This window comes from Carcharhinus amblyrhynchos, chromosome 6 (assembly GCF_965287045.1).
Source record: "Carcharhinus amblyrhynchos chromosome 6, sCarAmb.v2.hapA, whole genome shotgun sequence".
NCBI lineage: Eukaryota > Metazoa > Chordata > Chondrichthyes > Carcharhiniformes > Carcharhinidae > Carcharhinus > Carcharhinus amblyrhynchos.
This window is the reverse complement of record NC_137329.1, coordinates 101,959,509-101,973,073: the sequence shown is the minus strand read 5'-3', so window position 1 is coordinate 101,973,073 and position 13,565 is coordinate 101,959,509. Positions and strand designations below refer to the sequence as shown.

General features: G+C 42.4%; 1 protein-coding gene across 1 annotated transcript in view; it reads right to left on the bottom strand.

The window, feature by feature from the left end:
- Positions 1-12,945, bottom strand: part of tes (testis derived transcript (3 LIM domains)) — a 45,740-nt gene extending 32,795 nt beyond the window's left edge. The window contains exons 1-2 of the mRNA XM_080191082.1: positions 12,798-12,945; positions 1,039-1,124 (exon numbers count right to left, since the gene is read on the bottom strand). Coding sequence (XP_080047208.1) covers positions 1,039-1,124; positions 12,798-12,824 — 113 coding nt within the window. The 5' untranslated portion in view covers positions 12,825-12,945. The remainder of the gene's footprint in view (positions 1-1,038; positions 1,125-12,797) is intronic.
- Positions 12,946-13,565: the final 620 nt, after the last annotated feature.

Sequence of the window (13,565 nt, the reverse complement as noted above, 5' to 3'; positions counted from 1 at the left end):
GGTCACCCTATTAGAGAAAGGATATTATTAAACTAGAAAGAAAGAGTGTAGAAAAGGATTTACAAGGATGCTACTGGGACTTGATGGATTGAGTTATATGGAGAGGCTGAATCGACTGGGACTTTTTCCTCTGGAGCGTAGGAGGCTGAGGGGTGAGCTTATAGAGGTCTATAAAATAATGAGGGGCATAGACAAAGTAGATAATTAATATCTTTTCCCAAAGGTAGGGGAGTCAAAAACTAGAGGGCATAGATTTGTGAGAGGGGAGAGATACAAAGTGTCCAGAGAGGCAATTTTTTCACAGAACGTGGTGAGTGTCTGGAACAAGCTGCAGAGGTAGTAGTAGAGGCAGGTACAATTTTATCTTTTAAAAAGCATTTAGATAGTTACATGGGTACGATGGGTATAGAGGGATATGGGCCAGATGTAGGCAATTGGGATTAGCCTAGGAATTTTTTTAAAAAAAGGTGGCATGGACAAGTTGGGCCAAAAGGCCTGTTTCCATGCTGTAAACCTCCACGTGTCTAGTTATCATTGTTATCCCAAAAAGGTCTTACATTTTGTCATGAGAAAAATGTAATAATTTAGTCCCATTTCCCTGTCCAAATCCAACCAACATCCACTGCATAGAGTGAAGATTTGATTATAGTCTCCTTTAAAAGGAAGAAATAGATAGTTAACTTCAATTGTATAATAGTACTACGTCTTGAGACAAATGGATGATTATTATAGATATCATAACAATCTTAATACTAAAAGGTTCTCCTCGTGAAATAAATGGAGGGAAAAAAAGCTTTTAAAAAGAATACCTTTTATGAAGCTACCAAATAAATTCTTCAAAAGCTTACAAAAAAATTTACAGACCAAACATTTTCTCTGAGGTAGATTAAAGGACTGAAAGAAGCAGTTACCTAAACCTCACTTAAGGAGATGAAGCCTGAAATGAGTGTTGAAATTTTAAAGTACTGTAAAAGCATTAGTTTCTCCCAGCACAGGAAGGGAAAGGGGCACTTTAATGATTCATTAAATATACACTACCTCCAAAAGTGGAGTTCAAACCCTTCACATTTATCCTTGCATTTCAGACATGGGGCCCCAGCTCCTTGCTCATGGCCCAGGGTCATCTATGAGAGACAGAAATAAAAAAAAACACACGTTAGCGATGAAAGAAAAAAATTGTATAGCATTTTATCGTGGTGGGTAAGATAAAACAATCAAGTATCAGGAATAAATTTGATAAATAGAAGTAAGTCAACGAGATTTTTGATTGGGAAGAAGTTGCCCATCTTATTGACTTCAATGAAAAATGAAATATAATCAGGGTGCACAGCTGGTTACTGATCCACAAATGCTTATTTTATGCCCCGGTCAAAAGTTGAAAGCTTTTCCCTTGTGCTTTTCACTAAGAGATTGTCTTGGAGGCAAAGATGATATTAAACAACACTGAAAAAGGTAAACCCAGAATTTTACATTTATTAACCTGTATGAAATAGCAAAAGAGGTTCAAAGCTGTAAAAAAAAAAGGGCTGATATTAAGATTTCTTTGCTACAAATAGTGGTAAACACTTTGAAAAGTGGGCAGAATGTAGGGAGGCAGAAATGCTGAAATGTTTGCAGTATTAAGAGATGATGACGTTATTTTATATGGATTAATGGACCAAGCAGGCTCCTTCATCCATAAATATGTTGTGAAGAAGGAATACCCCAAAAGGACTTTTGGACATGAACTATATAGTGTACAATTACTGCTCTAATGCAGTAGTCAATTGTGAGCCCCACAATGCGATAAGTGACCAGTTTGTTTCTGGTCAATGTGAATGAGTAAAACATGAACAATTCTCCATTAAATCAGGATTTGTATTCCCCTTTGTCACAACTTCTATGAAAGGAAATGTAAGCTGCAGATTTACAGACTGCCAACTTTATCCACCAGAGTATGATTCCTCATTAAATATGATGTTTTATTGATTGTTGTTTTAAGAGCAATAGACAGATTATTTTTACTGATCTGTCACAGTTGGTTAGTTTTGGATGAAATCTCGCAAACATGTCTAAATTTTTGGGCATCTGACCATAAGAGTGAAGTTTATTGCACAAACAAGAGAAGTTTACTAAACTGTCAGGCACATGAGTCTGGAAGTCTCTGCAATTCAGTTAGGGATTTTATTTTTCCCTTTTAGGGTTGTTTTAAATTGAAGCCAAGATAAAAACTCAAAAACCACCAACGCAATCTGCTGAATTTGAGTCAGAGGAATACAATGCAGGATGAAAACATTTGCTTCTCATGACCATCGGTCAGGTTATTACTCCTTTTCCACAAATGTCCCATTTAAGAAAAGAATGGAAAAAAGTCATTGTTTGATCAGTTAAAGTAAGCATTGGACATAGACACACTGGAATGCAGCCAAAATAATTCCCCATTTTGACAATGAATTTTCTTTGCAAGAACAGCATCACTGCTATTGTCAGGGTTGAGGGGGGGGGGTGGAAGACAAGAGGGGAAAGCTAACTTAATCATTAAAACCATCTGGGCATGTTTCAAATTGAAAGCACAGACTGAAAACTAACCCAGATCTTCAGCGATAGCAGCAGACAAATCCAAATTCTTATGGCTCCCTTAAGGTCAAATGATCACACTAAAGAGTTTACAGCACATTTTGTACTGACTGGAGCTACTGATCTCAGGCGAGTAGTTACAGCATCACTGCTGACACCATCTCCACTTTATGCCCTGCTCAAATTACCAATATCCTGTCTGGTCTTGAGCTCTGTACATATCTTCATAAAATGCCAAGGCCAAGATTTGCACAAAACCTACTGAATCATTATTTTAATCTTCACATCGTGGTTCAGCTACATTTAGAAAAAGAATCTGCATTAGAGCTTCTGCTAAGCTGAGCTTAAAAGGTCCTAACAGCCATTGCAAAACAAGAATGTGCCCAAAAGACACATTCATTCATTAAATCATTTCAAAGACACATCTGCCCTTGATGTACACTCTTATGGTGGAATTTCCCTCTGGACTAGGTTTTGCTGAATGGCTGACATGCATTTAAAGTTTATTTATTATTAATGTCACAGGTAGGCTTACATTAACACTGCAATGAAGTTACGTGAAAATCCCCTATTCGCCACACTTTGGCACCATTTGGACACACTGAGGGAGAATTTAGCATGGCCAATCGACCTAACCAGCACGTCTTTCAGACTGTGGGGGGAAAAACTGGAGGAAACTCACAGACACAGGGAGTACACGTAGATGTCGCACAGTGACTCAAGCTGAGAATTGAACCCAGCTCCCTGGCAGTGAGAGGCAGCAGTGCTAACTACTGTGCCATCATGCCACCCTTGCCTGCATTTGTCTTTAAGAGAAGAAAAGCAGGCAGGATGTGAAGTGGGACATTGATTCATTATTGCCCATAAAAGTAAAAATTAACTCCATCAGGTACAGCATTTTCCACAGTCAGCTGTCTATCACAGCAGAACTGCTACTGTTAGTTGTTAGTCATGGCTCACTGATAGCACACACACTCCCAATGCAAGATCGTGGATTCAAACTCCACTGCAAGATTTCAGTGCACATTCTAGGCTGACACACCAGTGCAGTAGTGTCAAACTACAGCTGTAAAGTTAAACTGAAGCTCTAACTATCCTGTCTGGTGGTTGTAAAAGATTCTATAGCAATATCAATAGAACAGCAGGGCACTGGGAAAGTTGCTCTGATCATCAGTTATATTTTAAACTCATGTCATTGCCACGGACAGAATACATGTGCTTTTTTACTGGCTGTAGTCAACGTACTTTGTATGAAAGAGGTTTGTCTTCTCTTGGGAGTGCGTATTCCAATTGAATAATAGGGCAGCATGGTGGCACAGTGCTTGGCACTGCTGCCTCACAGCGCCAGAGACCCAGGTTCGATTCCCGCTTGGGTCACTGTCTATGTGGAGTTTGCATGTTCTCCCCGTGTCTGTATGGGTTTCATCTGGGTGCTCCGGTTTCCTCCCATAGTTTGAAAGACACGCTGGTTAGGTGCATTTACCCGAACATGCACCAGAGTGTGGCAACTAGGGGAATTTCACAGTAACTGCATTGCAGTGTTAAAGTAAGACTTACTTGTGACTAATAAGTCAAAATTTTAAACTTTAACTTAATTCAGTAGCAAGCTTTGGTGAGTTTAAAAATAAACATGATTTACTCTCCCAAGCACTTCCCAAAAATTAAATGCAACACCAAACACATACTTGTTCTCACATCCACACAAGCACAGAATAGATACAGGTAGAAGTCATGCAAACTTACAGATTATACTTTTCCCCAATCTCTGATTTATCATCTCTGGTCTGCCCTGTGGTAGATTGTAGTTTCTGGAATGGTTTCCAGGCTGTCTTTAAAAGTGAAGGGTTCACAGTTGAATATTTAGGATGTTAGTTCGCAGGTGAACCTCAACAGGAACAGGTTATGAACTTTCGCTGCCTGATGTGTCACAGCTTGTTTTGAAGCCTCATTCAGACTGGCTGAACTGATGGACTGATGGCTTTGGTGGAATTGCCCGCGTTTAGTCCTTAGCTGATTTTTCAAAGCAGACAAAAAAAACATAGCTGCCTCACCACATGACCTTTGACAAGTTCAACTCCCTTTCCAAATAAGGGTGGGGATCATGTCAAATCACGCATCCTGTGTTGTGGGTTTGACACCTCTGAGGGTTTGAGGCAGTATTTTTGTTTTAGAATGACCCACTTAAATTAGATAGTGCCCTTTTGATTGCTGTAACGGAATAGCTTTGACTTGCATAGATCTGGAATGCTCATTTTGCTCTCCCTTGAGATGAGGCAGTGGTTCTAATCCACAAAAGACATCAGTTAACCACCTTATTCAGTCATTTTGGGTGGAATTTTAAAATGTAAAATTAGTCCGAAGTTCTGAGAATGGCATACTAGTGCTGGGCATGTCACCACCAAAAATCATTAAGTGGTGAGTCAGCACAATGCTATTTCTAAAACCCCATTGTGCACAAATTCCTTCTCCCAGTGCTTCAGTAATTATTAGCTGGGGCACCCCGAGGCTACAAAAGGCACTGGATAAATGCAAATTCTTTCCTCCTGTCTTTTCAGTTAAACACACGTCTGTAAAATTCAGAATATTTCAACATTGTTACAAATTAAAATATTTCTATGACCTTCAGCCACGTTAAAAAAGGATTTTCATCTTCAAATTTAATCCCTTAGAAATTCCGTGAAACATTTATCTTGAGTGCAAGTTTAAAGCCAAAAGGAGGCTGGCCGGGAATCTCTTGGCCTGCTGTGCTGCTTGAGTTTTGCAGTGGGTCAGGGGACAGAGACCAGCTGAAGGCCATTTGTAAGGTTTGCAACTGGCATCCAGCTGGTCGCGAGTCTCCCAAGTGGTTTTTTCAAAAAGTGCAATCAGCTCTGTGTCGATCATATGGAAATTATGAGGAGGGTGGGGGAGGAGAGAAAAGGCCAGCAATCAGAGGTGTTCCAGGGAAGGCCAGCAATCGGGAGGCTGATGATGGGAGGGTGGGGGCGTGGGCAGTGTGCAATGCACATATAGCAGTCTCTGCATTGACAAATAGGTGCGTACGCAGTGGTTCTATGCTGCCAGCCTCTTGTGCGGGAATAGGCCCCGTCCCCTGCTTTTCAGAGTGCATCATGCTCAGGCGTATTGCTCAATGCGCCCCTCCCAAAAAAAAAGGGACAGGAAATACTTCCGCTTCTGCCTGCTGGGCACTTAGTTTTGTTTTGGGAGAATCCTGGTCGAAATGTCAGTTCATTGCTGGAATTTGATTGCTGTGTAGATGGAATCGATATTCATTTGTTCAACACAAGTCAGAATTAGTGACAACGGTTATGAGAAAACCCTATTTTTAAAGTGAGGTTTCAAGAATATTCAACATCCAACACGGGACAATGGAAATTTTATGAGGGTTAAATTGGATACTACCTGGAAAAGGATGCAGGGATTTTTATTTATTTGTGGGATGTGGGCGTTGCTGGCTGGGCCAGCATTAATTGCCCATCCCTGAGGCAATTGGGAATTGCTGTGCGTCTGGAATCACACATAGGCCAGACCAGGTAAGAATGGCAGATTTCCTTCCTTAAGAGGACATTAGTCAACCGGATGGGTGATGGTTTTATGGCTTCATCATTAGTCTTTCAATTCCAGATTTTAATTTAATTCAAATTTCACTATCTGCTGTGGTGGGATTTGAACCCAGGTCCCCCAGAGCATTGCCCTGGATTACTAGTCTAGCGACGATACCACAACGCCACTGCCTCCCAGTTCCCCATTGCAATGAACTTTTATCTGCTAATTGAAATGCAGCAGTCTGTCAAAGTTATTATAGTGATCTCTGAATGCAGGCAACCCTAAGCTGTAAATTTGTATGCATCACCCAAACAGATTGCAGCACACACATTGATACACTTCCCTCTAACAAGACAAGGAGGTCGCAACCAGAGGCAACAGCAGCTAACTAGAAGGGAAGAGTGTGCCTGCATGCCCTAATTCCAAAGGGGAGACAACGTTGGCCATTATTAAGGCCGTGAGCTGGAACTCTCAAAGATGATGACATCCTCATAACTAATCCTCCTCCCCACATCCTACGATCTGATTTAAAAACTGCAGGTGGTGTGAACATTAGCTTTCTTCCCCCACCTCATCCTTGTACCCAATTCCTTTTAGAAATCCAAGTGATACAACCTGGCCGGCAGTGAAGGAACACAGAGCACAACAGAGAGATGATGGAGACACAGCACAATTTCATATTCTCGGGCACCAGCTCAGATACCGACACTGCAAATTTGAGAGGATAGATTAGAAGCTAGCTAATCCCCTTTGGCGAGACCCTTGGGTATAAGTGAACTGTAGCTAGGATAAGGGGCAAGGACAAAGCAGGTGCCTGTATGCTGGAGGGTGAGGTTGCAAGTGGACTCCAACTGCGCCAAGATAGTACCAGAGATATTCAAATCATCCCACAGGTTAACTGCATTCTCTCTCACTGAAAGTTAGGGGACTGTAAAGGATATTAATGGGCCAGCCTCCAGAAAAAGGCTGATGAGACTTTACCAGTGTCAAAAAGCATGGAGAAAATCACCTTCCCATCGACTTTATGGAATGTAGTATACGTTCTTTCCAGCATGAAAGTGGTAACTGACTCAGTTTTCAATGTGCAGATCTAGCCATGATGCAGCCTCTGATTGCCAAGCTCACAACTTCCGAAACAGGACAAGCTGCAGCCACTCAACATGCAAGTGCTGCAGTGGAAGCTCATACTGACAGAGGGTAGTTTGCTGCCATGTAAGTTAGAATCACTACAACATTGTGGAAGGTGGCCATTCAGCCCATCAAGTCATCACCAGCTCTCTGACAGAGTATCTTATCCAGGCCCTCGCCCCATAACCCCACACATATACCATGGATAATCCATCTATCCTTCACATCCTCAGACAATAAAGGGCATTTTAGCATGGCCAATCTACCTAACCTGCATACCTTTGGACTGAGGGGAAACCAGAGCACCCGTAGGAAACCCACACAGACATGGGAAGAGTGTGCAAACTCCAAACAGGCAGTGACCCAAGGCCAGAATCGAACCCGGCTCCCTGGTGCTGTGAGGCAGCAATGCTAACACTGTGCCACCTTGCTGTCCTTAGTTTAGGCAGCTGGCAGCATGACTGTGGATTAGAGTGTTCAAAAGGACTTGCAGTTTGTCATAGCAATTTAATAATCTGCTATTTAACAGATCACTAGGTCTGATACCACTGAGGTGGGTAGGGGTGGAGTTGTCTGGTGAGCAGAGCAGTACCTCCATGGAGTGTATACCTGCCAGTCATACTTAAATGATAGCATTCATCCTCCTAAGCTGCCACTCCACCAACATCCTTGCTGTTTGCCCGTCACCTGGCCAGTCCAAACTGCTAGCAACTACTCATAGTGCAGATGCCTAGAGCTTTTGAGATCATCCTGCAAGCCAATTACAGTCTCTCACTGAAAGTTGGCAGACGACCATCAGCATGCCACAGCTACTGTGGGGACTTCTATTTTTGTATTGTGGCTAAGTGATTGCTGTGACAGTTAGAGAGAGAGAGAGAAGGGAAAGTAAGAGAAAAAGGGAAGGTAAGAGACTTATGGAAGTTACAGTTAATGTTGTAGTAGTCAGATAAACTGTTCACTGACTGCATGGCCAGGAAATGGGCTGTCAACAGTTGTGCCTCCCATCCTTTTCCTCAGGTGTGTGCTATATATTTGGTGGGAAAGGCTGTCCCACTGTGGCAGCACACTTGTACAGCATGCGGCAGCTCACCTGGGAATTTTGATACCCACTTTGTTGAGTACTGCAAGGCTTCTTCACGGCAACCCAACTAGTGGATGCATTGTTTCAGCAAATGGTTTGCTGTATCACATTTTTGTCGCAGAATGGCCTTCATTGAATGTGCAAGTGAATGGATCATGCACTGGAGCCATTGGCTGTGCTGTCAGCAGAATGCCCATATAACTAAGTGGCCCACTCTCAGTTTGAAGTGATGGCTCAACTGTAGCTGGCACAGCAGAATGAAGGTACCATGCCTGCTGTCAGGATACCAGTTAATTTTCTGCCTGTGGTTGTGCACCAGCTGGACATTGATGGAGTGAGATTCCTTTTTGTCTTTCTGATGTAAAGTACACTTGACATACACACATTTTTGCAGGTGCAGTATAATCAGTGGCATCATGGGGAAGCCTGCAATTTTATTGAAGCTTGTGCTGGCTCCAACTGCTAATTCCTGACATGAGAAAATGACATTCGACTCTTCTGTAGACAACTTCAATGGTCCCACTTACACAAAAAGAAATGGCAAACCGAGATGTTGCAAATATATCCAGCGTCCCTGAAAGAAGTCTGATACTTACAAGTCCATCGTCACAGGAGTAGCAATGTGCGCTTTGCCCTGCTTGGAGGTCGCAGTTACGGCTGAGGCAGGCGGAAAGTTTCAATGACAGCATCCTTACTGAAGTGCGGATGTCTTGTGCATTGTTCACTGATGAGGATCAGGTTGGAGAATTGTCTCCTGAACATCCTGGTTGGATGCAGCAACCTACTGAAAACACTGCTCCTCTTCCTCTTTCTTTAGTACTTTATCCTGTTCTGTGTGGTCTCTGCTCATTCCGAGTTATGGAACAACTAGTTTGCACAGCAAAAACTCCCTCAGTAGCTGCCGTGTAACTTTGTGGTTTTGGCAGCTTTACAGAACTCCAGAATGCATCATGCACTTTTAGAAACTAGAAGCAGGAGTAGGCCATTCATTTTGATAATTGAAATTCAATATCTTGGAAGGGCGGGGGGGATCCAAAAGCTAAATCTAATTTCTTTTTGAAATCAGACAATGTTTTGGCCTCAACTATTTCCTGTGGTAGTGAATTCCACACACTCGCCACCCTTTAGGTGAAGAAATTTCTCCTCACCTCTGCCCTAAAAAGGTTTACTCCTTACTCTCAAACTATGACCCTAGTTCTGGGCTCCCTCACCATGACACCTTTATGTAAAGTTGTAGTAACAGCAACCAACTTGTAAAAGGAGATGATGATCCCTTTAAATAACATTGGAAGAGAGGTTCTGCCTATTGTTCAACAACATGTTCAAGCTGTGAGAGGTCAAGATAGAGTACTGGCTGGAGCATTGTGTTTCAAGTATGGTACCACGTCAACTTTGCATGCCAACTGATAGCACTATCTGGCTGTTCTGCATACTTCTGGTGAATGTTAGCTGCACTGAGATGGTACCTAGGTATTTCACAGCAGGTGGGTGCACACACATTAGCACATTGTTTGGGCTATCAAAATGGCATCCATCGACTCCAGTTTCTTCTCTTAGTTCCTCCAAGTAAATCAGGCTATTATTTAGGGGAAGGGAAGATAGTTCTATCTTTGCTGGCAAGAGCTTCCGTAGCTACATATCTATCAAACCACACAACTGCAATGGTGAACTTATGTTCTCATATCCAAATTTAGTAATGCACTTATCTTTTATATTCAACAACATGAGGTAATGAGACACTTCATTATGCTTTAAACACCTCCCAAGAGCCAAGATAGTTTCATATGTTTTGAAGACACATGCATGAGGGTGGCACAGTGGCAAGCACAGCTGTCATACAGCACCAGGGACCCAGGTTCAATTCCGGCCTCAGTTTACTGTGCGGAGTTTGCACATTCTCCCCTTGTCTATGTGGGGTTTCTTTTGGGTGTTCCGGTTTCCTCCCAAAGTCCAAAGATGTGCAGGTTAGATTGGTTGGCCATGCTAAATTGACCCATAAGTACCAGGGGAATTCGGAGTGTAAGTATATCGGAGGGTAACGGGGATAGGACCTAGGTGGGATTGATGTCAGTGCAGGCTCAATGGGCCAAAAGGCCTCCCTGTGCACTGTACATTATGATTCTATAACAGAAACAAAGGTACAAATGTAAAGAATTGAGACGAATAAAGCAGAATTTCATTTTTTGCTTTTACTGAATGTTTGAAGTCATTCAAGGTGAGGTTGTAAGAAATATAACAGTACCCCAACGCGCTACATAGAAAATTGATCATAATATACATTAGTTACAAGTGTGTTCACACTTAAATAACTTCTCTGAAATATGGATCCAAGCACTATTTTTTAAAATGCTCCAATTTATTTTTCTGATATTACATTAAAAATAGAGATTCTCAGCATCCAGGAAACTGGAATCTTAGCTTATCAAAATATCCAAAGTTGAGTATAGGTAATTTTTTCCAAGTCCAACAGACTTTGTGTTTTATTTCAATTCAAATCAAGTCCACTTCAGAGTTTCAACAAGTTGAGACATTCCTGATCCAAGCTGACAAGACAGGACTCTCCCTCCTGTCTTGGGCATGATCTACGTGATCCAAGCTGATTGGAGTAGGCATAGCTCCTCCACCAAGGCTTGATCTCATTTGCATCTTAGCCAAAAGGCCAAGGTGCCGCTTTTAAAAATTACTTCAAATGAAGCTAAAATGTAACTTAATGACTTCAACCAAGCACAGCATGTCGATACTACACTTGATCTTAAGTAGGCTTACCTTCACACTGCAAAGCTACTATGAAAATCCTCTAGTCGGCACACTCCAGTGTCTGTTCAGGTACACTCAGGGAGAATTTCGCATGGCCAATGCACCTAATCAGCACGTCTTTCAGACTGTGGGAAGAAACTCACGCGCAGAAATGGAGAGAACTGACAGTGACCCAAGCAGGAATCAAACCTAGGTCCAAGGCGCTGTGAGGCAGCAGCGCTAATCATTGTGCCACTCTCATGTTTCCTGTTACCCTCATTTTCTCCAAACCATCAGCAAAAGTAGTTAATAACATGATTTCCTTCACTATCTGATAGGAAGTTGATTTATTTGGCAGAAAAATAACTTGCTTTTATTTTGTGTTTTTGTGCACTGCCAACAAATTCATTTTGATATCTCCCCATTGCTACATAACAGCAATGAGATAAACAATCAACGAATCTCTTCTGTTAGTGCGGCTTGACAGATAAACATCGGCTAAGACACAGCTAGAAATGTCAGGAAACTTCACACCCTGCCGGAGGTGCCAGCTGAGGGTCAGAGCTAACACTCTGCAGCACTGTCGGAAATGCTGTTATTTTCAAATGAGACATTGTCTGGCTGTTTGGGTGGACATAAAGAGCAGTGGAATTCTGCCTGGTGTCCTGACTCATACTTCTCCCTCAACAAACATCTTTATCTGAACAGTATCAAAATGCTGCCAATGAGTTGGTGTTACGCACTGATTAACTGCAATAGTTCCCATTTTACAACTGTGACTACACTTCAAAAGTGCTTACTGGTAATTGACTATACAAGTGCTTTGGGACATCCTGTGGCCAGGAATCCAAGTTCTATCTCCACCTGAGGTGCTGTTTGTTTTAAGAATCAGGAGGCTGCCATTTAGGCAATTGAATCTGCACCAAAAACAATCCCACTCAGACCCTTTCCCCTTAACCCCCATATTTACCCTACTACTCCTCCTGATGCGCAGGGGCAATTTAGCATAGCCAGTCAACCTAACCGGCATGTATTCGGACTTTCAGAGGAAATCAGAACACTCGGGAGGAAACCCACACAGACACAGGGAGAACATGCAAACTCCACACAGTCACCAGAATTGAACCCGTGTCCCTGACGTTGTGAGGCAGCAGTGCTGACCATTGATGTCTCATTGGAGCTGTTGCACCTCTGACAATGCAGCACTCCTTGGTGCAGCATTAAAACATCAGCCCAGCTGAAATGTTCAGATCCTGAGATGGACCACGAACCAGCAAGACTCAAAAGGTGGAATAAGTGATTGGCAAATAGAAAACTGAGTGACTAGTAAATAGAAAATAAAAGCTAGTCATCAACAAGAAAAAGCAAGCCAGAAGCGGATGCAGTCCTGTTGAGGCCAATTGCCGTTGCCTATTCATTTCTTCCGTTTTACAACATATCTCTTGCATACCATGTGTAGAAAAATGGGCTTAAAGCTACAACATTCCTTTCATTGTTCTGCAGGTCTTCCCCAACATCCTGACCACCATTCCATTAATCAGCAGCCTCTGTCAATATATGTTTTCTAGTCAGTGTTGAGAGCATATGAATCTTTAACCGAGGGTAGGTGCATGTTTTATTAAAGAGGTAAAGTCATACATAGCAATCAACTGGGTGCAGCCCCTTCCTTGATCAGATAAGGCAGACAGAAAATCAAGGGCGTTTCTTTTTATATACTGACGGGAGAACTCAAAATGCTCAAAGCTCTTACCTTTTTCACTTTGTTTTCTAAATCCATGTCTCCAGCCTGGCTGTCCGGGGAACTGGTCTCTGCTCACAGTATTAACACGATCAATGACTTTACTCCTCTGAAAATGTTTCAAAGCACTTCCGCCCCATTGCATTCCCCTATCGTTAACATGAACAAATCGGAAGGCAAGCAATATAATACTCTCGCCAATCGCAGCCGACCCGGACAAATATTGGGCCAATAAACCTCCGACAAATTCTCCTTCCCCCCGGCCAATGAGTTCTATGGTTAAAACGCCAATCCCTTTGTGTGCAGACACAGAAATGTACCCACTTTTTGATCTGACCGCATTGGGTTACCTGATACAACAAGATAGTGCTCGTGTTTATGCGTAGGCAGGGGGAAGTGTTCATTCTTCTGCTTTTTGAGCCCAATGGTTATCAATGTCTTTTTATGTTCCTCCTGCGAGGATTCTTGAGGTGTTTTACTATGTTAAAGGCGCTATAGAAATGAAACTTGTGCTGCCCAGCCTCTGATCCAGAGTGAGCAAGATAAAGGTTGATATTGAAGTAACTCTCTATTTGGGCGTATTAATTACCTCCAAAGAAAATGTTAAGCCTTTTTTTTGAACCTGGTGCTTGCAATATTGCTTTCAAAGCAGAACAACTGTTCAAAAAGTTCCTTGCATTTTTGCCTATCAGAATTGAGCACTGTTCTCAGCCTCCCACCAATTTATTATTGTTGAGCTCCATGCCCCCGTTGCTCCCTTAACTCTGACAACACCACAGT